The 23,706-nt window shown below is 41.5% G+C and overlaps 1 protein-coding gene across 1 annotated transcript in view; it reads right to left on the reverse strand.

Moving 5' to 3' along the window:
* Positions 1-1,064: 1,064 nt before the first annotated feature.
* The window catches only part of cntnap2a (contactin associated protein 2a), a gene marked incomplete at its 5' end in the record, with an annotated part of 288,241 nt that continues 265,599 nt past the window's right edge, over positions 1,065-23,706 (reverse strand). The window contains 4 exons of the mRNA XM_080050610.1: positions 1,065-3,469; positions 4,062-4,133; positions 6,173-6,457; positions 19,731-19,824. Coding sequence (XP_079906736.1) covers positions 3,267-3,469; positions 4,062-4,133; positions 6,173-6,457; positions 19,731-19,824 — 654 coding nt within the window. The 3' untranslated portion in view covers positions 1,065-3,266. The remainder of the gene's footprint in view (positions 3,470-4,061; positions 4,134-6,172; positions 6,458-19,730; positions 19,825-23,706) is intronic.

Consider the following 23,706-nt stretch of genomic DNA (forward strand, 5'->3'; position numbering starts at 1 on the left):
AAAAACTCTTGCTTCCGCTAAGTTGGCTGAATGAGGAAATTGTGTTTTATAATGGAATAGGCAAAAAAGCTCTGTAATGGTCTAATTTGTTCTCCCCATGAAGAATTATGTGACTTGGTCTTGGGGTGTTATTTTACGACGACTGCACATGACATGTGAAAAAGGTTGTAGCCTATTTACTCACGTCATTTGGAGCTGAAACAATACAAAATGAGAAAAAGAGAAATATGATAAATGATTAAATATATATAAATATCACTGTGAAATTAAATAGAAGTAGTTTACCAGGCCTTTGTCACGCTCATTATCTGTGCTAGAGGCTAGCGGCTCGAGGGCTTCAATCATGTCGTCATTAGCCGCTACTAGCATAACACACCTGGTTCTGACGAGGAAGAGGAATTCAATTGATTAAAAAAATACGTCGTGAGAGTCTGACTAGGAGTGCGGTACTAAAAAGACACACACACACACACACACACACACACACACACACACACACACACACACACACACACACACACACACACACACACACACACACACACACACACACACACACTGTAATTATGGCTAACCCATCCCACATAATCAATTAGCATATTGAACTTAACAGAGAACACATTAAGCAGCAACCGAATTCACATTGTTCAACGTGCTCTACCAGCTGCTTACGAAACTAATCATATTTGATATTTATCCTTATTAAGTCCATAAATGCCTATTCTATAAAAGCTTATTATCACAGGGGAGAAAAAAGTCCTATTAAATTCGCACTCCTTTTTTCTGAAAAGCTGCATCATCTGGCCACTAGGTGGCAGCCTACCACTCTTCTCAGACAGGCCTTCACATTATATTGAAATTATAGATAGTGATATGTGCTTCATTGCTTCTAACAGAACACGCCAACATAAAAGTGAATCATAGAAACACAATGATATTAAAGATCAAACACTCTTTATTGAACTCAGTACAACTGAAAGCAAAATACATGGGTTATGGTTTTGTCTGTCTAATCCATTTATTGTTGTAACCATATATCAAGGGGTTTGTGTGTGTGTGTTTATGTATAGTTTGAGTAAAATAATTGTTAAAAAAACAACAAAAGTCCCTCGTTTGCCTTAATGGAGGTGACGTGTGAACTAAGAGTCTTCTTTGAGGCCGCAGTAGGTGGCATGCTGAGTTCACCCGCTGCCCGAATGTCTCTGATAATGTGATCTACGGTTCACACTCCACCATGAGGCCACGAGGACTTTCAAAATCATTCATGTAACAGGGTGACATGGCAGCCATTAGACCAAACAGACACGCCAAAAGCAAATGTCACGGCTAAAATAACAAAGTTGGCAGCTGGTTTCAACTCGAACACACGGTTCTGTAAATGCTACTTTAAGGTAAACATATGCAACAAAGACAAGACAAACAACATGGTTATAAAATATTCATTGTAGGCCCACATCTTTTAAATGTACTGTATGATTAACAGCAGTGGCACTGTTAGAATGAAGCTCTATCCAGGGTTGAAAAAGCAGCAGCCTACTCGTTCTGAACCCGTTGCTTCTGTAATTGAAGGAACAACCTTGACTCTTGCCTGTGTGTGTGTGTTTCTATGTGCGTCACAGAGGGTAGGTGTAAACTTCTGTGTATTGTACAGTGTGTAGCTCGACTATACATCAATGTGGCGAAAGGTTATTTTTAGGATTTGAGAGAAACTTGAGGAATGTTTTATTACGTAGATTCATGGGTAATTGAACACAGCACCACTCAAATAGGGAAAACATTAAACACCTGAAAACTCTGATTATTGAGAATTTATGCAGCAGAATTCAAGTTTGTTGTAGTAAGCAATCTGGGGCAAGGCGACGTGGCTCAACACCTTGAAGGCACAGTAAATAATCAAGCCAGTTATCATCTTAACATCTCCCAGATCTTAAAGAAATACTATGTGTCAATTATTATGTTTGTTTGTTATATGCTGCTTAAACCACTTAATGCATTAGTACATCATTACAACTGTGTTAGGCAAGTTGATCGATCCCATCCGCATGATTATGTTGTTTCTGGCGCTCTTTTTTGTGTTAATTATAACAAATCCAATTCATTTGACCTACAAATATATGCACAGATACATGCACGCACTGTAAACCTATAGCCCAGGATCGGTCTTAAGATGTCAGAGATGTTAAAATATTGAGAGTGGAATTCCTCAAACTCAAAGTCAAACAACGAATGGAAATAAAATGGTGATCCGGTAGGTAAAGTATGTAAGACTCAAGTGTTTGGCAAAGGAATCAAATGTATGCTCAACTCTGACTGAATAAGGGCTCGCTGTATCAGCCTTAACAAAATGAACAGAAAGCTGCCGTGCTGAGCTAAACCAACCATGTCATGATTTCCCATCATGCTCTGAGAAACCCCTCTCTGCTCTCCCTCAGAAAGGAATGTCCCATACAATCGAATGTCATAAAATTAAAACATGAAACTCTATAGTTCGTACACATATAATGTAACGGACAGACGTATGATATCACTGTAATATAGCTATGACATTTCTCCGTAGTTTTTTTAATGTATTGGATTCTGTAATAAATCTTTTGAGATAAACAATAAAAAATAACACTCAATACTGTATTTACAATAAGAGACTTTTGGCATCCATATTCAACTCTATATTACCACAGTATACAGTAGGTGGCATGTCATTTGCCGGATATGAGTGTTGACAGACTGGTACAACCACAGCCTGATGAATTTGAAAAACAAAGAAAGGGTTTGGCATGTTGATTTGATCACTTTTGATATAAGATTTTTCCGTTAAAAAATAAAATCAAAATGCAACATAGACTGGCAATAAATCTGTGCTATCACACGACCCAGTTAAGTATAATTATTTGTCATATACAGTATTCAAAGGACTCCTGAAAACTCGCCAAGCACGATACAAAGAAGGACAAGCCAGTAAGTATATACACGTACAGTCTCTTACAGCCGTGCATCCGCTGCATAAACCGACTGTCCCCCTTTTTCTTTTTTTTTCTAATACTCTGGATATATAAAAAAATAACAAAACAAATAAACAAACCAAAACATTTCCTGTACACGTCTTTCCAACATTCATCCCCTCCCTTTGGAGATTATTGTCCTATTGAACGGAACTTTCCATCCGCTCTCCTGTGGTCGGTCGAATTTGAACCTCTATCCATCTCCGTGGCAACTGGTGTGGTTTCCGACCGATCACTTCCTGTTCTCAAAGTCCCTGTCATTGGCTGTTAGATGAACCACTCCTTCTTTGATTCGTCGATGGTTTCTGGGTTGTCGGTGGCGATGATGGCCGTGTCCGCTGACTCTACCACGGCCGACTCCGCGCTGCCCTTGGCCTCGTTGGTGTGGTAGGTGCCTTTGTGACGGAACATGTAGCGGATCAGGAACACCAGAGTGCATAAGATGGTGAAGATCACCACCGCGATGATACCTGCAAGAGGACACACACAAGAACAGGTGTGTTTCTTCATTATCACGGCTTTCTTCTTTGCTAAGACCAACTCATTAACTGCTCGGTGCAGTGTTTTTGTTGATCTGAAACGCTTTGTAGTGAGATTGATCACTTAATTGACAGTAAATGCCTGATGCATTCTTGGAGTCATTTTCTAACCAATAATGCCAAAAATTCACAAGGTTTCTTAAATATGAGAATCTGTTGTTTTTCATTTTTGAGTCTTAGAGAAAAAACTATTCATTTAAATATATCACCATAGTCTCTGGTAAATTAATCGATGAATCAAGAAATACTTGGCAATTGTTGGTGTTTGTAATTGTTGAAAGTAATGTCAGCGATGCCCCTTATTGGAGACTAATTAATAAACCTGTTAGCCACGTTTAGCTTTTATATTTTTAGTTATAGATATTTCACAAGAAAGTCTAGATATAACATTACTTCCCAAACAAAGACATTTATAATATTATGGAGAAACAGAATAGGTTCATGACACCTAACCACCATGTTGCCCTACATCTAATCACCTCAACTCTGACAAAGATGGCTTTCACAAATGCCATTTCTTTACCTCCAATGATGGCTGAGTCTCTGTTGACTCCATCTGGAATCACTCTCTCCTCATTGAAGGGGAACTCGGCATCTGAGTACAGCAAGGACAGAAAGATTCAAGCCATGCATCCACACATAAATAGATTAAAAGAATGTCTGAAACGTTTTATTTCCAATCCAGGAGTAGAACTAACTTGATTGTGCACATACAAATACCAAACAGATGGACAAAGTGCATTACAAGGTCAGGAAAATACCAATGTGTGTTACACAGAGCTCGTGCTCTGTTTTCAGCAGTAGAAAGTCACTAGGAATAATTTCATATGTAACGTGTGGTGAATTTTAACACTTATGCATAAGCCATTATACACGCTGCAGCCAGTGCTAATGCAGGAGGACAGTGTTTGCTTCTCTTGATATTGGCTCCAGCTTCACTGCATTATACAGTCAACTGGATGGATGCTAAGCAGTGCTAAGCGTCCTTGGGGGGATGACTAGTGTTTATGTAATGAACCGCCGTATTTTATCATGTATTTCAATAAAGATCCATGCCAGGTGAAGAGGTTAATAACAGCTGCTGCCGCTTCTGCATGTCCGCTATCATTTTTCTGTCAAGCGCAATTAATGTAATTGCTCTGATTCTCTTTGAATAGATAGAAGTGAAGGTTGAAATGAGTGGAGGAGGATATGGTGCATGATAAAATCAAGATATTTTATATTTATTTTTCCAATAGAAGAACGAACGAACACACACACCCACCCACCCACCCACCCACCCACCCACACACACACACACACACACACACACACACACACACACACACACACACACACACACACACACACACACACACACACACACACACACACACACACACACACACACACACACACACACACACACACACAGCGGGAATGAGCTGTCAGCTATTTCTGCTTCTGCCTGCTTAGCCCTCCAGGGAGGTATAGAGCATGAGTGAGAAGGAGAAAAGGAGGCTGAGAAGAAAAAAGAGGTGAAGATGGGGAGGGCAATCAAACTCATTATAGCCTGTGATCGGCCTGGATGGGCTCGGTTATGATGTCATAAAAAAAGGCAAGAAAAGATGAGAGGGCAATAAAGTAAGTGGAAACTTAAAAATGGAAACGAGGGATGTAAGGAGGATAGGAAAGGGGGAAAGAGAAAAATCTATGAAAAGGCAGACAACTGACTATAAGTGAGGGAGGCTAGGATGACTTATGGATTAGATCTATCTATAGAAAATGTAAAGCAGAATAAATAATACTAAATCCTTTCTGTGAGTCAAGATCTATGGGGCCGGATTGATCTCTGATAACTCAACCGTCCCAAAGGCACTATTGGCCCCAACTGAGGTAAACGTCTGCATCCTCTCTGTGAAATACTAAACACTGGAATGCAACATTAGACACAAGGGTACTGAGGTTTGTTTGTGTGTGTGTGGGTGTGTGTACATGGTCATGAAAGTGTATGTCTCCCTGACAGAGGTAGAGTTGTATGGGAATCAATTTGTACGTGCACACATACATAATGATGTGTGTCTTTATTTCTGTAAATGCGGCACTTCAGTTGATTCAAAACAGCAAGAGAAACACTTTTTATTTTTAAATGTCAAGTTTATGTTGAAAGTTATCACTCAATCAAAATCACTTGTGTTACCAAAGACTGACAGCAGCATCTTAAAGGAACAGTTCAAACGTTTTTACTTTTAGCCTGTTGCTTCACTCTCGGGTTCAAGACAAGGCGACAGAAACCATTCCTTCCGCTATGTTTTTGATTCTAAAATGGCATAAAGTGCAAAAAACATAGAGCGCAGCATAACGTGGTAAAAAAAACAAGTCACAACAAGCACACAGGTCCATTTAAAGATGACGGAAAGTGTATCTTCTGACTGTCGGGCAGAGGCGGGCTAACACCTACGTATTGACTACCAGTATTTGAGCTAATGCTAACAAGCAATGAGTGACCTTTGCCCATTTCTTCTTCAAAAATGAACGCACAGTTAAAGGATTGGTTTCTGTCGTCACTCCTTGAACCTGAGAGTGAGGCAACAAGCTAAAAAGGAAAAAGAAAAGGTGGACTGTTCCTTTAAGGATATGAGGAGTAATCCTCACCTGTGTTGTCCAGACGCCAGGGATCGGTTGCAGCAGACATTGGTGGGATGGTGAGAGGTGACGCCCCACAGTTGGACTCCACCAGTTTGCCCTGGTAAGACACCGGCGAGGAGGCGGCTGCAGCAGGCTGTCTGTCTGTCTGGCCGTCTGTGGGCGTGGGCTGTACACTGCTTCTCAGCGCAGTCTTGAGCGGGGCGATTCCGTTGAACTGCACCCGCGACAGACACCCGACAAAGCCCGGGGTGTTATAGCGCTCGATGAGGATCGGGTCAATGTGTCCGGTTTCTGTACAGAGACAAGGGGAAGTTGAAAGAGCATTTTGTTAGGTGTTTAATAAGACTGTAAAAAGTGAGGTAAACTCATTTCGAAACCATGTCTATACATTTTACTGATATCGAATGATAATTAAAGCTGGGGTGGAGGATTTGGGGAGAAAATGGCAGTTGGGATAGAGATTCGAATGCAAATACCTCAACCGCTCCACTTGTTCTCTTTCGTCCCTCCCCTACCCTATGGTCCCTCCCTGACACGCTCTACACCAACAAAGTTGTGCCAAAGTGAATGGACAGTCCCAACAGCCAATAAGAACAGAGAATCGGAGCCTCGCTCTGATTGGTCAAAGTGTACAGCTCATGTTAACTTTGACCAATCAGAAATCATATACGCCAGCTTTAACTGATATTGGTCAAGCACTGACCACAGCGGTTTTTAAAGAAAAAACATAATAAACGTCGTTATCTAAAACCCACACACAAAGATGAACACACACACACACACACACACACACACATGCACGCACACACATGATGACAGATAAGATGGAAGAGAGATAAAGAGACATAGGGGGAACATACGCTAACATTGACCTCTAATGTCACATTAGAGGAGAACTAATGAATAATGGACCAAAAAGCCTGCTCTCAATCTTTTTCTCCCATTTCATTCTTCTATTCACAGGACACCTTGGTAGCATTCATTGAACACGTCATATGTTTTTACAGCATAATGCAATGTGATTTTCAGTCTCTATGGCATACAGAGAGTAAAACAAGATATTTGCTTCATACTGTATACACACAAACCCATGTGTGGCATACTGTATGCTTCTCTATCAAGCTGCAGCCACAACCCTTTGGAAAGTCTTTATCACGCTTTTGTATGTACACAAGGATGACAAAAGTCCACAAGAGGTTTTTATTTGTTTCTCTAGGTGTCTTGACTTTTCACTCTGTCCAAACATACAGGTGGTGTTTGCGCCCCAGGCTGTCACGCTAAAAACCTGACTGATGCTCCTATTATATGACCAATGACCTACAGCAGGGCTATTCAATAGGCGGCCCGCGGGCCAGGTGCGGCCCGCGAAGGAATATGTACTGGCCCCCGCCTTGACTACCGACCAACCCAAAAAAAAAAAATTTTTTTTTTTTTTTTTTTTAGTGGTGCACAATCAATGTACTAGCACGTGTGATGTGTGCTTTTGCATGGTCATAACTGCACGAAAGGCCGCGATCTGCAGTAAATAAATGTGCACATGTGTCTCCAAGCTTTTCTCTATCAGCTGCTCTGTGCATGCAGCTTTGCGGGCGCGATTGTGCCGCAGTGTAAATGTATGGTCCATTATTTGTATGTATGTGTGTCTGCATAATATTGCACCAGTAGAACTTTGCATGTTGGCACAAAATTTGTACCTTCACATAGCAAACAAAATTGCACAACTGTAAAGTCAGTGTCTGTAGTTTTTTTGTATTCAAATAAGCAGTTGTTTATTTCTGTACTGTGCATTGGCATCTTTGAGCAAAATACAGCCAACATTTTTGCGCCTCCCATGACCCTGGACAGTGACCCCTTGACAAACACATTTTTGGGGGGAACCACTGTAAGGTGTTGCACTTAGAGTAGCCTACATTTATTTATATGTATTTTGATAAGCTGTTGCACTTAGAGTACATTTATTTCTATGTATTTTGATAAACTGTTGAAGAGTTAACCTATTGTGTTTTCCTGAACTGATAAGATTGTTAAACACTTAAACAACAGGCAACCTATGTTAATCAAATAGGGATTTTTTTTTGATAAGCTGGTGAACTCTATTTGATAAAATAAAGACAATATATGCACTCCTATGTCATTGTAGTGTTTTACAGTATATGTAGCTATTGATGTGATGCTCATCAATTTTAGGCATTTTTTTCTGACCCCTCATTTTGGATCATTTCCACCAACCGGCCCCCATTCAAAACTAATTGAATAGCCCTGACCTACAGTATATCTTCTATACCAAACTTAAGTAACAGAAAATCTAAAAACGTGTGGCAGTAATAATAGCTAGATATGTTTGTGCCTTCACCTTCCTCTCTTGTTTAAAACACATTTGTTCTGGTAGTAGAATTGTTGCCTGGGGAAAACTGAAATGAGGACTCTCCCTAGACAAGGGAGTGCATTCCCTCTTTTGTTGCATATTTTGTCCGCTGTGCTCACACTTTTACCAGTTACCTGCCCATTCAAATGCAAGAATTAGTGCTGTGTTATCTCTCTGCCACTGTCTGTTCCCCCATCTCTTTTGATTTTAATCTCTACCTATATTATTTCCAAAGAGAATCACCTGAAATCACACACAGAGGCTGCAGCAGGACCACTGACCTCTGTCAAGCTAGATCACTGTTCAATCTGTAGACTGTAGGCCTATAGCCTGCTTGATGCTAACACACTGCATATTTTTCCAGTGTTGGCAAATATTGATTTTTTTACTGACAGTTATTTGGAGGCGAAAAGTGTCGACAGGGGAGTTGTTCTCGCAGAGCTGATTTGGCCCAGGGGCATTCATTAGAAACAATTTTCAATACTTAAATCCACTCCCACTCATTTACTGCATTCAAATATTGCTCGTCTAATGGAGGCCTGCATTATTGGTCATGTCAACATTCATGCCTGTAAGCATTGAGACGTGTTTTGTTCATCTTTGAAAACATACAGTTAAAAAGAGGATTCTTGTCAGTTGTCACACACACATATAACTACGGAAAATATATAAAAAAGAGGAGAAACGGCAGGCAGGGAGAGACAATTATACAAAAAATCCCACCTATAGCTCCAGATAAATAAAGACCTAAACACCTGAACATCCTCAGACATGCTCCACTCCAGTACAAACCTGGATTGATTCCAAAAACAGCCTTCCTTCGACTGTAGCAGAAGGCAAAAACAGAACAGCAGAACACCTTATTCCTTCCCAAGAAACCCTGGCTGTGTGGGTGGATGGAGCCGGGAGTTTAAAGTTTAACATGCACTGCTGATCTGCTGCTACACGACTGCGCCACACCCAGAAGAACGGAACTGCTGTTTGGACAATCCCGAAGCAAAATTTGAACAAGGGAATGACTAACCACTGCTCTCTCTTTCTCTCCCTCTCGCTCTCTGTCTCTCTCTATGTGTGCGTGTGTTTCTGTGTGTGTGTGTGTGTGTATATAATGAATCATGTTATGCTAGATGGTGGGGTTCTGCAGTATCTGGACATGGCTTATAATGTAATTCCCTCCCTTTATTCCATATTGATGGGTCCAACAAGAGTGTGCACACTATTGATTATGCTTCCAGGAATAGAGCTCAGTGCTGTGAGTCTTATGTATTCATCTGACCTGCCCTCCCCCAGACACCTGCATTATGAGTATATATACACTGTATACCGTTTGGTGTACAGGCACTGCACTTAAGCTTCCATGCGGTACGTTGTTACATTCAGGATGAGGTGCTAATGCTTTTTGTATGTGCGCTGAAACTCAACTGTTGGTCACCCCGTCTGCTGAGGCCCCATTTTTTTGCAGGAACAGACACACTCTGCTATCTGTCACTTCCCACATTGAAAACGGTGTGCATTTGTGCTGTGAACGCATAGTGAATTTGCATGTGTGTGGGGGAGTGCGGAATAGGTGAAGAGACGCACTCAAGACACAGTAGGGAAAGAAGTGCTTCACAGTATTCAAGTTAGGACAGCGAGTGGAATAATACTGATAACAACAGTCTTATGAATATGAATACAAGTCCTCCGTCTGCTGTAGGAATGAGCATGTGTTGATCACTGCAGAGGCCTGCGTGTGAATACTAATAGGCTCTAGGTTGGGAGCAGAACTGGCTGCCATAGCATACAATGCCGGTGCAGAGTAAAAAGGCAGACAAGCTTCCATTGTTTCAGATATGTAAGGGGTCAGCATGCTCCGTGAAATGCAATATGTTTCCAGTTAAAATAACACAATATTACACATAAATATCACACATTTGATACGGACCAAGGCCTGGGTTGTCACTGATAAAAGAGTCCCCGGTAGTTTTAATGGCATATCCATTTAGCACTAATGGAGGAACAAGAGGTGGAACCAATTACACAAGTGCCTGCACTATGTAGTCCATCATATATACACAGTAAGCCCTGCGAACACTCTGCCTATTACAAGTTGTGAAGTTTTAATAAGATTCGGCAGGTGTTGCTTTATGACATCTTATATTTATACTTTGAGTAGGGAAGTTATGTGAATAGATTACAATGTAATAAAAAATAACCAAACCACAAACAGGGGCCCATCAACAGCGTCAATAAAGCAATCCAGCCAATTTTAGATTTCCATGGTAAGTTCTCGCTAACAGCTACATATTTGATATCATTTAGGAATATTTTATCTGCCCCTAGTGCCGCACTAAGCAATTAGTGAACATTTACAAGTAATCAGCTTGTCACAGTCAGAGTCAGTCACCACACACTGATCTAAAGGCTTGTAATCCCGGCTTGCTTTGTTTACCCTGGTGGCTTTCCACTCCAATCAATAAAACATTTACCAATACACACTCATCCAAACAGCTGTCCACACACTAATCAGGATTAGAACGGAGCAGTGGCTAATCCATTTGGCTTGAGATTGCAACAATGACATGTACCATCACACCACAGCAACCTGTCCCCATACGTGTCTTACCATATGTGAGCCCTCACATAACAAAGTCTATGTGACACACACACACGCGCGCACACACACACACACACACACACACACACACACACACACACACACACACACACACACACACACACACACACACACACACACACACACACACACACACACACACACACACACACACACACACACACACACAACAGCGACAAGGTCAGCATGTTGATCCGATGGTTGCACCTTCTGATGGTGCATCACCATGGTAACCAATGACAGCACATGTATAATTCAAAAGGTGAGGCAGCACCTAAAACTGTGAGGAGAATGGGTTGGGGTGTGTTTTTGGGTGGGGTGAGAGACAAAGTGTGTGCGTGTGTGTGTGTCTGGGGGGTTGAGTGGCTGTTCAAACAGCAGAGTGGGAAATAAATGGGGTGACAAGAGGGGTGCTCAAAAGGAGGGGCAGGGTAGAGGAGATCAAACACAGTTACCATGGCAACAAATGGAAGCTGATGGAGGGAAAAGAGAGAGAAAGGGGGGTGTCGATGAATGAATGATGTATTTGGGACACACCAAAAGCATATCAATGTGAATCCAACGACCACACCCTTTGCAATACAAACAAGTATATTTAGTGATGCACACACGCAACACACACGCACAAACACACACACACACACACACACACACACACACACACACACACACACACACACACACACACACACACACACACACACACACACACACACACACACACACACACACACACACACACACACACACACACACACTTCTTCTCTTAACTGTGGGTATGAATGTCATAAAAAACTATTTATTGTAGATATGCACCAAATCCATTCAAAGAGAGTAGGTATGGATGAACACAGCACGGCAAATTAAGAAAACAGCCAGGGAGTTGGACTTGGAGAAAAATGATGAGAAAGGAGATAAGAGCGGAAGGAAATGGAAATGCACCATGTGGTTGACCCTGTACTGAAATCGCACACACACACACACACACACACACACACACACACACACACACACACACACACACACACACACACACACACACACACACACACACACACACACACACACACACACACACACACACACACACACACACACACACACACACACACACACACACACACACACACACAGGTATATTCATCAATGCTGCCTCTAGCATCCTCCTCGACCAGGATTTCAGGTTGTACAGAAGCCAAGCCCAGAAAAACACAGCCATAGCAGAGGCACAGCAACAAACAGAGCAGCAAAATATCTGATTTAACACATTTTTCCTCCTGACTCAGACACACTCCAGGTTTCTATGTCATTTGCCTGCAAATTTAGCTTGATTGAAATCTGTTGTGGAAATCCGGAAAGGAAAGGTACTTCTTGTGTTTAGCAGGAAATCATATTTACAGTTAGAATAACAGCGACTGACCATAATTGCTCTGACCTTGTCACACTCTTTCATGTGAAATGCCCACACATACAAATGAAGACACACAGGTATACACACACACACACACACACACACACACACACACACACACACACACACACACACACACACACACACACACACACACACACACACACACACACACACACACACACACACACACACACACACGCATGCATACAACTGTAGTTACCTATGTGGAGTTTGCGTCAGTACACAGTTTGTGAGGCAAGCCAGCTTCCTCTCCTCTTCCTTTGCTCGTTCTTCCTCTCTGCTACGTGGATCTCCTCAGACGGTGTCACATTTGGTGTGCACCTCTCTCTCTCTCTCTGTTCTGTCTCTACCTCCCTCTATCCCTCTCTCTCCCTCTCTCGCTGCAGTGCGGTCCGGTCCCACCCCCACACAGCAGCTGGGGAAAACCTGGAACCCGGAACCACACTGCCATGGATCGGGACTCACCAGTATAAAGTACAACTAGTGGCCAGGGAGTCAGGGTGCATGGCATGATGTCATACTTTCTAACACACACACACACACACACACACACACACACACACACACACACACACACACACACACACACACACACACACACACACACACACACACACACGCTTACAGAAAAAAAATGTATACACTTACACACAGACAGACATACACTCTCACACACACACACACACACACAAACACACACACACCATTGTGAAGGTACGTCAATCTCAATTTAAAAAGATTAAAGAGATTATACAGATATACAAAGCCCGGCGATAGATAAGAGAGAAAATGAATACTGTGTATCTCTGTGTCATCTACCATCGAGGATCATTAGTGATTTAATCAGAGTCAGGGACGTCTGTCTAAAGGTCACACAACAAAAGACAAGCATCGAACCAGTGTCATCACAGAGGTTAGGAAATCGATTGATCTACCTTCATTCTTTGGGAAACAGTCAGCAGAATTGCAAGGTACAAGGGATTTTTTTAAAAAACTTAATTAGCAAGTTACAAAGAATCAACAAACTCAGCTCTACTCTGTATACAGTTGTGCTGAATCCTCCAAAACAGAATCCCCTCCAAAAAACCTCAGCAGTAGGACAGCAGCCCAATTAAATGATTCATGAACGCAGGGAAATTCAAAGCAAACGCCTCCCTCAGCATCTGCAGACAGTTGATGGAGGATGGTGAAATGGTCATGAATTAGTAAACAGCCAAACTGCAGGTATGGTCCTTTGATTTTGACCATCCACAGGATACTTGTACAGGGAGATTGTTGAGAGTTCTGTTCTTTCAAACAGGGTAAAGATCTCCATTCAAGTTTGAGTGCGCTTGTGTATATGCTCATATGAAGTACTTTTCTCATAGTGCAAGTACTTTAAGAAAAGAGGCAGTTGGTTCACAGAATGCTTTGCTGAAAATGGCTCCCTGACCACTTGAGGGTCAATTTGTGTTTAAAGGATTTCAAAGGATAGCCAAGTTTCTCAGAAAAGCCATTTCACTTTGAAATGGCAGCATGACTTGAAGTCTGCGTAAAAAAAAAAATGGAAGCACACCCACAGGGAGCGAGGTGCTAAAACTGTTATGTGTGGACTGAGTTGACAGGACAAGTGAGGATAGGGGAATAGAATTTAAAAAAATAGATGGGAGAAATCAGAATTTCAGTGTGGTACTGATGAGCATGTCCTTTACAAGCACCCTCAGGGCTACAATCATCTGTCTCTAATCGCACTGTCACAGAGTCACTATTTCTCTCGCTCTCTCTCTAAGCATTTGGCTCTCAATCTATTCCCTTAGATAGACACACTTATGTACAGTCCATGCACACAGACACACACACATGCACACAGACACACACACACACACACACACACACACACATGCACACAGACAGACACACAGACACATAGACACATAGACACACACACACACACATACACACGCGGACAGACAGATTTGTGGCACCAAGGACTGGGTTGGGAGGGTTCCTGCTGTTCTGGCTAATGCATGACTCATCTCCCTCAGCGATTTCAGTGCCTTGCAGAGATATAGAAAAGACAGACCCCTAAGCAGTGAATCAACCTGCTCACCAACCACCCCCCCCCCCCCAAACACACATTTGCATGATGGAATAAAAGACAATTACTGTAGGCCTACAACCCAAAACCATATGCATTAATATGCACTTGTTAAGCACTGGTGTAAGTATAATGTAGTCATCTTCACTCACTGCATGCTGTTACATTAAGCATCAGGCTACACCAGTTTCAGCAGCACATATACTGTAGAATGTGCTGAATCATCCCCATCTTACATAATCCATACAATTTAAGCACAATTACCCATGGCAACAAACACAGTGGATTACATGACCCTGAACCTGATCGATCCACACCAAAGTCTGCAACAAACAGGTACAATTAAACAAACACAACTAAGTAGATCTAGCTTTTTTCTCTCAAAAATAGAACGAGTGACATGGTGCTGACCACAGCACTGTATTCACAAGTCAGTCCCTTTAAAAAAAAACAAGCAAACATCGAAGCACGTCCTTTTAGGTCCGCTAACCATTTCTTCACCACTCTTGCTGTGTGTTTTGGGTCATTGTCGTATTATTAAAAAACACAAGACGTTCTCAGAGGACGTGGTCGGAAGCCAAAAATGACACCTGTACTGGCCAGGAGGATAGTGAGAGAGGTGAAAAATAATCCCAGGATCACCACCAAGGCCATCCTGGTTAATCTTGGCTCTGCTGGTGGCAACATCTCATGGCAGACAATCCAACGGACACTGCACACTACTGGGTTCCATGGACACAGAACAAGGAGGATGCCACTTCTCCAGCTAAGGCAAACAAAAGCCTGCTTGGCCTTTGCAAATGCTCATCTGGACAAAGAAGAAGACTTCTGGTCTTCTGTTTTATGGTCAGATTAAACTAAATTGAATTGTTTGGCAACAATAATGTATCCTTCATTTGGGATAAAAAAGCCTTCAACTCTAAGAACACCATCCCCACTGTCAAACATGACGGTGGGAACCTAATGCTTTTGGGGGTGTTTTTCAGTCAATGGACCAGGGAACCTAATCACAGTAAACTGCACCATGAAGAAAGAGCAATGCATCAAGATTTTTAAGAACATCAGGCAGTCTGCAGAGAAACTTGCCTTGGGCACCAGTGGACATTTCAGAAGGATAACGACCCAAAACACACAGCAAAAGTGGTGAAGAAATGGTTAGCGGACAAACACATTAACGTTTTACAGTGGCCCAGCCAGAGTCCTGACTTGAATCCAATTGAGAGTCTGTGGAGGGAGCTAAAGATCAGGGTGATGGCAGTGAGACCCTCCAAACTGAAAGAGTTGGAGCTCATTGCTAAAGATGAATGGGCAAAAATACCAGTGGAGACATGCAAAAAGCTGGCAATTATAGGAAGCGTTTGATTGCTTTAATAGCCAATAAAGGCTTTTTCTATTGATTATTGAGAAGGGTATGAATAATAATAATAATAATAATAATAATAATAATAATAATAATAATAATAATAATAATAATAATAACAATAATAATAAAATTATTAATAATAATAATAATAATAATAGACATGCCACTTTCTGTTCAAATGTAAATAAAAGCTGAAAAAATAAAGTTTTTCACAATGATGCCTCTTGTACATAGTCGTATTATCTTCTGGGAGAAGCCTGTATCATTACCAATCAAGGAAAAGCTTGCTGGTTGAATAAAAGTAACTTTAAGTCAAAATTTGCCAGGGGTATGAATAATTTTGGGCTTGACTGTAGGTCTAGTAATATTATTTATAATGATGCATTAAGATATGCTTATTTGATTACTTATTAAGTATAATTGAAATGGTTTTAACTACTTTGTAGTATTTATTGAACTGTCACACTGTTACATCAAAATGTAAATGTAAGCACTTTCATACATTAGTGCATACATATGTAATTAATGTTCTATGTAAAGGTGCAGCGTGACAAGTGTGTTTTGTGATGGAGTGGCTTGGAGCCCAATACAAAATTCCCTATATAGGACTATTACTTATCTTCTCTTACTTTTAGCTCACACTTCAGTGTGGCAATTTTTATTAGCCTGCTGTAAATAATTTATCAATCATTTCGTCACAATTTCTCAAGCTGATAGCATCAAGTTGTTTGCTGGGTTATAGACTGACAAACATTCTTAAACCCAAAGATATTCAACTGACAGACTTACAAAACTGAAAATTACCACATTGAGAGAATAAGTTCAGCATGCTTTGCCTCTTTCTTTTAAAAAATTAATTAAAACAATTGATCGATTATCGATCAAAATAGTTGATTATTTCTGCCAATTGACTTATCGATTAGGCGATAAGCTTATTTACCTGCAGTACAATAGAACTATTGAAAAATCAAATGTATCTTAAAAAAAAATTCTCCCAACTGGACGACTGTAATTCCCTCTTCAGAACCACAATCCTCAGTCAAGCTGCCTTACAACGCTTACAATGCAGCTCCCAGGTTTCTAGGAGCAGCCAGCAGGCCCACACCCACATGAGCCCTGTTCATGCATTCCTCCATTGACTTCTTCTCAAACCCATTTTGCAAGCTTTTCTAGAGATCTCAATCCCTGTCTTATTTTGTGACTCCTTTTACTGTGGTCTGTCTCTTTTTGTGCTGTGTTTTATATGGTAATTTATGTTTACTGTATTTATTCAGTTATATATTTTTTTAGTTTGGGGCTTTTTATGGTATGTATACCCTTGAATGCCCACAGGTAAGATGTAGGATCAGTTAATGAAGGGACAAATAAATGGTCATTGGATGGTGTGGCCCTAATCAATAGCACCAATTAGTCTTTAAGTGAGCAGACAAGTACTGTGTATTGTCGTTATTTAAGGAGTTCATTAATGGAAGAAATCACAACTTACCCACAGTATATCAATGTCAATAATGATTTTAGAATGGTTATCTGTGCACAATTCTCTCTCCTCATCCCTCTGCTCTTTATTGTCTAGACGGCTTTATTTCTACCATCTCTGTTCTGGCAAGCTTATCCCTTCCCACAAACAGCAGACTGTGAGGCGATAGCGGAGATGTCCCTGTGATCAGTGTGTGTGTTTGTTTCTTTGTGTGTGTGTGTGTGTCTGTGTGTGTGTGTGTGTGTGTGTGTGTGTGTGTGTGTGTGTGTGTGTGTGTGTGTGTGTGTGTCTGTGTGTGTGTGTGTGTGTGCTATATCAAACACAAAGACTCTGTCCCCTCAGCTGTCTGACTATTCTATTGTCTCTGCGCGCCCAACACAGAAGTGGAACAGATCCGATGAGATGTGCAAAATCAAAAGGCCTGCTTTATGTTCTGCCTTTCTCATCACATTATCATTGTCCTCCTTCAGTTCTCCTCCTTCTTATGCCCCTTGCCTTGTCGATAGTATATACGTCTTATGCTGTTACCATGTTGACAACAGTTTCAGGGACTTATTTCACAATGTTGAGTCTATTGATGTGTAAAAGTGTAAGGCTGCAAGTGTGGCAAATGGCTGTTTGAGTTGTGGCTGTTTTTGTCATTTCTCCTGTGTGTCCTCAAAGCATCTGTGCTGCGTTAGTTGGGCTAAGATGGATGGCTTTGGTTTTTCTGTGTGTGTGTGTGCGCATAGTGTTGTATTCCCAGGGGTTCTGGTGGTGTGTGTGTGTGTGTGTGTGTGTGTGTGTGTGTGTGTGTGTGTGTGTGTGTGTGTGTGTGTGTGTGTGTGTGTGTGTGTGTGCAGCAGTCAATACTTCTGGCTGGTGAGGGAAGTCAGACATTACTTCAACCTCACAGACTTTCCCCTCTGCACTCGAGGTAGAGGACAACAGAGAGAGAGAGAGAGAGAGAGAGAGGGGGAGGAAGGAAGGAAAGAGAGAAGAATGATAGCAGAAAATAGAGGAAAGCAAACTGCAGCAAGACACAAATAATGTGCATCCTCCATCGGAAGTACATTATGAGTAATTAAAGAAGCTGATAAAACCAACCAAAATCCAGCCATAAACCACAGCAACTAAAGTGAACCTTAAGCGGTTCGGGTAATTGGGTGTTGATTATTAAGAGTCATTTGTGTAATTAAGGTTTAAGGCTTCGGGGGCAGAGGATTTAGGGGATTCGTTAAGACCTATGGATTTACTAAATCCAGTTGGAAAAATGTAAACTAGAACATAGGATCATCAGTCCCATTTTAATCAGGTGCAGTGACAAGAGTTTCCTACAAGGGTGTGAAAAATAATAGTGTCTTATTAACCTACAGAGCAACATCAGAGGGAGCATCTGCCTCGAGTAAAAGGTTAGGGGTTCTTCTGTTGTGATAGCTTTCCAAGCCAATAAAGCACAGAGGGAATCATCTACATTCAAATGCTTGACAACTAAATATGAGGGCAATTTTTATGAGAAAGTTATTTCTTGGTCTTATTAGCCACTTAAGTGCATGAACGCCCATAACAGGCAAGGATGGATTCATCCGCGATCATGTACTGCACCAATATGCCTCTACAGTCCTCTGGCACTCACTAGTGGACGTTATGAGGGATTACAGGCCATTTTCCAATGAGTCGGACAGAATAAAAAGCACGTGGAGAATGTGTTTGTTTTAACTGACTTGAGTTTCCTTAACTGTTTATTAAAGTTAATTTATTTTATGAATTATTTATGTTTTTGTTAATGATAATCTGAAGGAGTTCAGTTTAGAGTATAAACATAAAATACGCAGCATAAACAAATCAAAATACGAGTTGAGAATCTCAAAATAGCAACACTGTGTTCACTTTTCATGTGCCCCTAAAGTCCAGGCTTTTACTTTTGGTCAGGCCTATTAATAAAATTTGAATAACTTTATGGATTTTTTTAGGCTATAAAATGATTTGCAGCTTCAATAGTATCAATTAATTCACCACTGAAATCTTTAGCAGGAAGATTAGAAATTGAGCTCCTTAATACACCAAGGAGCTCCCGAGAAACTTTTAACCATGAGATTGATATGAGTTGATTTACTAAAGGACATACTGTCTGTAAAAGTAAAATAAAATATGATCACAATACATTTTGTGGTGTGAAAATGATTAAAAAAGTACCAACCTTAAAGAGATGTGAGCAGAAAAACATGACGAGAGGAGATTACACACTCACCAAAGATTTTGCCCAGGAACAGCGTCTTGACCAGGTTGAACTGTGTGTCTGAGGCGTCCGGGAGGGTGTAGCTGACCGGAGGGTAATGATCCAACTGACACAGCGGGAGACACAGATCAAGACATAATGTATTAGTTAGTATCTGCATTTTAAAGAGCGTTTGCATCTTAAACTACTTACCACAGCCTTTTTAAAACAAGACCCAGACTTAGACCTGCAACAGCACGTATACAACTTGATAAAAAGGACACAACATGATAAAGAGAAGACGGTATTTCATTGCTGTCTGACACTTCATGCTCACAGCATGATCAAAGACTCAATGGCGCCCTCTTGTGGTTTTAAAATGTATTTAGGTAAAAAGGGAATTATTACTTTCTTTACTTCAAGGCTTAAAGCATAGTCACAACGTGTCTTATCCCAAAAATATTCTAAAGAAAGATTATGCTGCTAAAGTGGCATCGATACACTCTACAATCAATTCCTATTTGAGTTTTACAAATGCCTTTGAAGAACCACAAAAAAAAGCAACCTGTATTACATGTGTTATTATCTTTCTTTGATCTCTCCCTGTACATTATGAGCCAAACCCTTAAAGTCCTAATAAAGCTCACCTCACACTATCATGCTGGCTTTCAGAAGTCCCGCCCGACCAAATGATTAAAGGGAAAGCTCTTATTTGGGGAGAAGCTGTTAATTTGTTTTTCTTCTACTTCTCTGTTCAGTCAAGCTAGTCACGGCTAGAAACAGAACGCAATGTGAAAACCCATCTTCCATAATGACCCAGGCAAACAAAACAGCTCTTCACCAGCAGGACAAGAGATAAATGATCACAAGTTAATTAACAATATGCGATTTCTCAAAAGTCTGCGGTGTGGTTCAAAGCCCTTTCCCTAGAACTTAAAACAGATGGAGAGAGCAAAGCAACGTGTTTACAAAAGACGAGCGTCGGCGGCGGAGATGTGAGAGCCGAGAGGGTGATGGAGGGAGGGGAATACACCACTTTAATATCCCTGCAACATAATTAACTTGTTATTGCTGTTTCACTGAAGTTTCTAATTAGCTTGAAGGCTGCAGCCGGCGCTATTGACGAGAATCATTTCAGCCCCATACAATTGGTTTCTGTGTGTTCCCGGGTATAAAAGACCCCTTACTTCCTCCTTTCTTTCCACTCACAGGAGAACTGTACCTCAGCATACACCAGTCTGCACTGCACCGGTGTACACAACAACAGGAGTGGGTGAGGCTGATTGAAACCAATGACTTTTGTTAGCCTGTGTTTTACTGCAAAATTTGTTCCATTGATGTTCTGAGTGGGTGGCGTGGCCTGTTAGCTGGTGGGAGCCGAGCTGGAGCTGCCACCTAAAGGGTTGAGATTTATGTGTGTGTAGCTGCTATTGTTCACGGGTTTGTGAAGTGAAGTCCTCCCCATACAGAGACTAAACTCGCTCGCTCCAGACTATTTTCTCCCTCTTTCTCTCGAAACACACACACACAGACACTCATACATACACAAACACACACACGTGCACACACACACGCACGCACACACACACACACACACACACACACACACACACACACACACACACACACACACACACACACACACACACACACACACACACACACACACACACACACACCCCCACACACACACACACACACACACACACACACACACACACACACACACACACACACACACACACACACACACACACACACACACACACACACACACACACACACGCACAGAGACACCAACCAACCCACCCACACAATATCCCAATTTGATTCTTTTCCAAAAGCCTGGTCCCAGTGGATCATTGTGTGGCTTTTGTTTTCCACGGTGACTGGAGGGTGGGATAATGGGACACAATTAAATTGTGCTCAGCTTATTTACTTTTTATCTGAGAAAACAAATTGGCTCCACGCAGTCAGGGACGGCACAAAGAATTTCCTCCCCCCCTCCCCCCCCCCCCCCCCCCCCCCCACACACACACACCGAAAGGTCCACAGAGGCAGACAGCCGGGAAAAGAAACCTCATTTTACCCAAACTTTGTCAATTACAAGCGCAATTATTGGGGATCCCTTGCTTTTACGCCGAGCCATTTAGACGACACAATTTTCTCCTTAAGGCTCCGTTGGTGCTTCTTAGGGTTACAGAGTGCTTACATAAGCAAAGCAATCAGGGGGTTGGACAAAGAGAAAGTGAACAAAGGGTGAAATCTATTTCCTTAACTATGTGCTCAAACAGAAATCTAATTTAGCCAATGTGCTGTATATCTAATCAAAGCAATTTACAGTACAATGAGAACTTTTCACTTTTGCAGCTCTGTTTCCTTAATGATATCGAAGGGACAAAAAAAAAATACTTCCATCACGGATTAAACGGTAGAGAAGCTAAGTGCAAATAAATGCAAATCTTCTCTTCTTTTCTAAATACTAAAACATCATTATGAAGTGGACAACTAACTTACTGCCTGTCCCTGTGAGGGGAGCAGAGGAGAGGATCGGTTGCCTAAAGGGATTCCTCACTTTCTTCTTTAAACACAACCCCTCACATTGTGTGAAAGGTTGAGAGAAAGGGGAAAGCGAGCGATGGAGCGGTGGAGACTTATTCTGATCTCGCTTTGGTACGTCTTTGATAGGGCGCTAACCTGACAAGACCTCACAGACTGCTTAAAAACCAAACACTTGCTCGGCGCACTGCACTCTGTATGCCTGTGCGCACTCGGCAGCAGGTATTTGTATTGCACATGCAAAGTCACGCCTTTGAAATTGGCCTCAGGACTACAAAGGTGTAAGAAAAAACCTAAATGCATCAAAGTGATCTTTATTATCATATTACTTTGGGTCTACTTTTTTTTTTATCTAGAGACAAGGTTTGTCTCTTTCTCTTGCTCTCCATATTTCCTATGCTCCTTTTTCTCTCACATTCCAATTAGTGCACTCCAGCTTGTCTTCTCACTTGTTCTCCATCATGTCTTTAACGCTCCCATATTATACACTTTTCGGTTCTATTATACACCATATTATATGGTCTTAGTGGTCCCTAATACGTTTTTCTTTAATTGTTTGCTGAAAAAAACTTTCAGATAATTTATTGTACTATGCTGATGTTCAGCTAATCTCACAATGGCCTATTTTTTAAAAAGAGCTGCAGCTCCCCTTGTAAATATACAATCTTTGAGCTCCCCCTGCCCCCTGTCCGGAAGCGAAGCCAGATACGCCTCGCCCTCTGTCTGTCAGGGCCGTGGACCAATAAGAAATAGGGGTGTGGGCTGCACAGTGGAAGCTTCTGGCTTTCCAGTTTTTGAGGTCAGAAACAAGGAGAATTCTGACTGGAGTATATTGGGGGGAGGGGTGGGGGTTTCAGAAAGGGGGAGAGTGAGAAAAGGAGAGATTGTTATTTTTTAAAATATTTTGGCAGTCTCTAGGCACACCGTGGACCCATGGATATGTTAGAACACATTTAAAAAGTGCATTTAGCATAATATGTGACCTTTAAACTAAGCAATGGCTTGTCCAAATGCCTTTAAGATATACAGCCCTGATAGCAGAGGAGTGAGACCTCCACACCCTCAGATAGACACTCTTTTATACCTGGAAATTGAATTTGATCCACAGACGGCCCACCAGCACACATTTGACTGCATCTGAATCATATCTTTGCCTCCCTCTTGTGTTGTTGTATCTCCGATGAAAGCAGCTAAGCAAAGGCTAGGCTGTTGAGCAGCCAAATAATAATGGGTTGGTTCACATTTCAAATGCTGATGGCACGCTATAACAAAATACACTTTTTTGTGTAATATAATATTTTGTGATATAACTAGAAATACAGGTATTAACATGTGTTCATTTCAGGTGGGAAACCAAGGGTGTCTGAAAGTTAGGATAACCACTAAACCACTTTTAGGATAACCACTAAATCGCAAATGCGAATACGGGGAAGGGGAGAAAACAAAAACA

Source organism: Ammodytes marinus (genome assembly GCF_949987685.1).
Source record: "Ammodytes marinus genome assembly, chromosome: 21".
Lineage (NCBI taxonomy): Eukaryota > Metazoa > Chordata > Actinopteri > Uranoscopiformes > Ammodytidae > Ammodytes > Ammodytes marinus.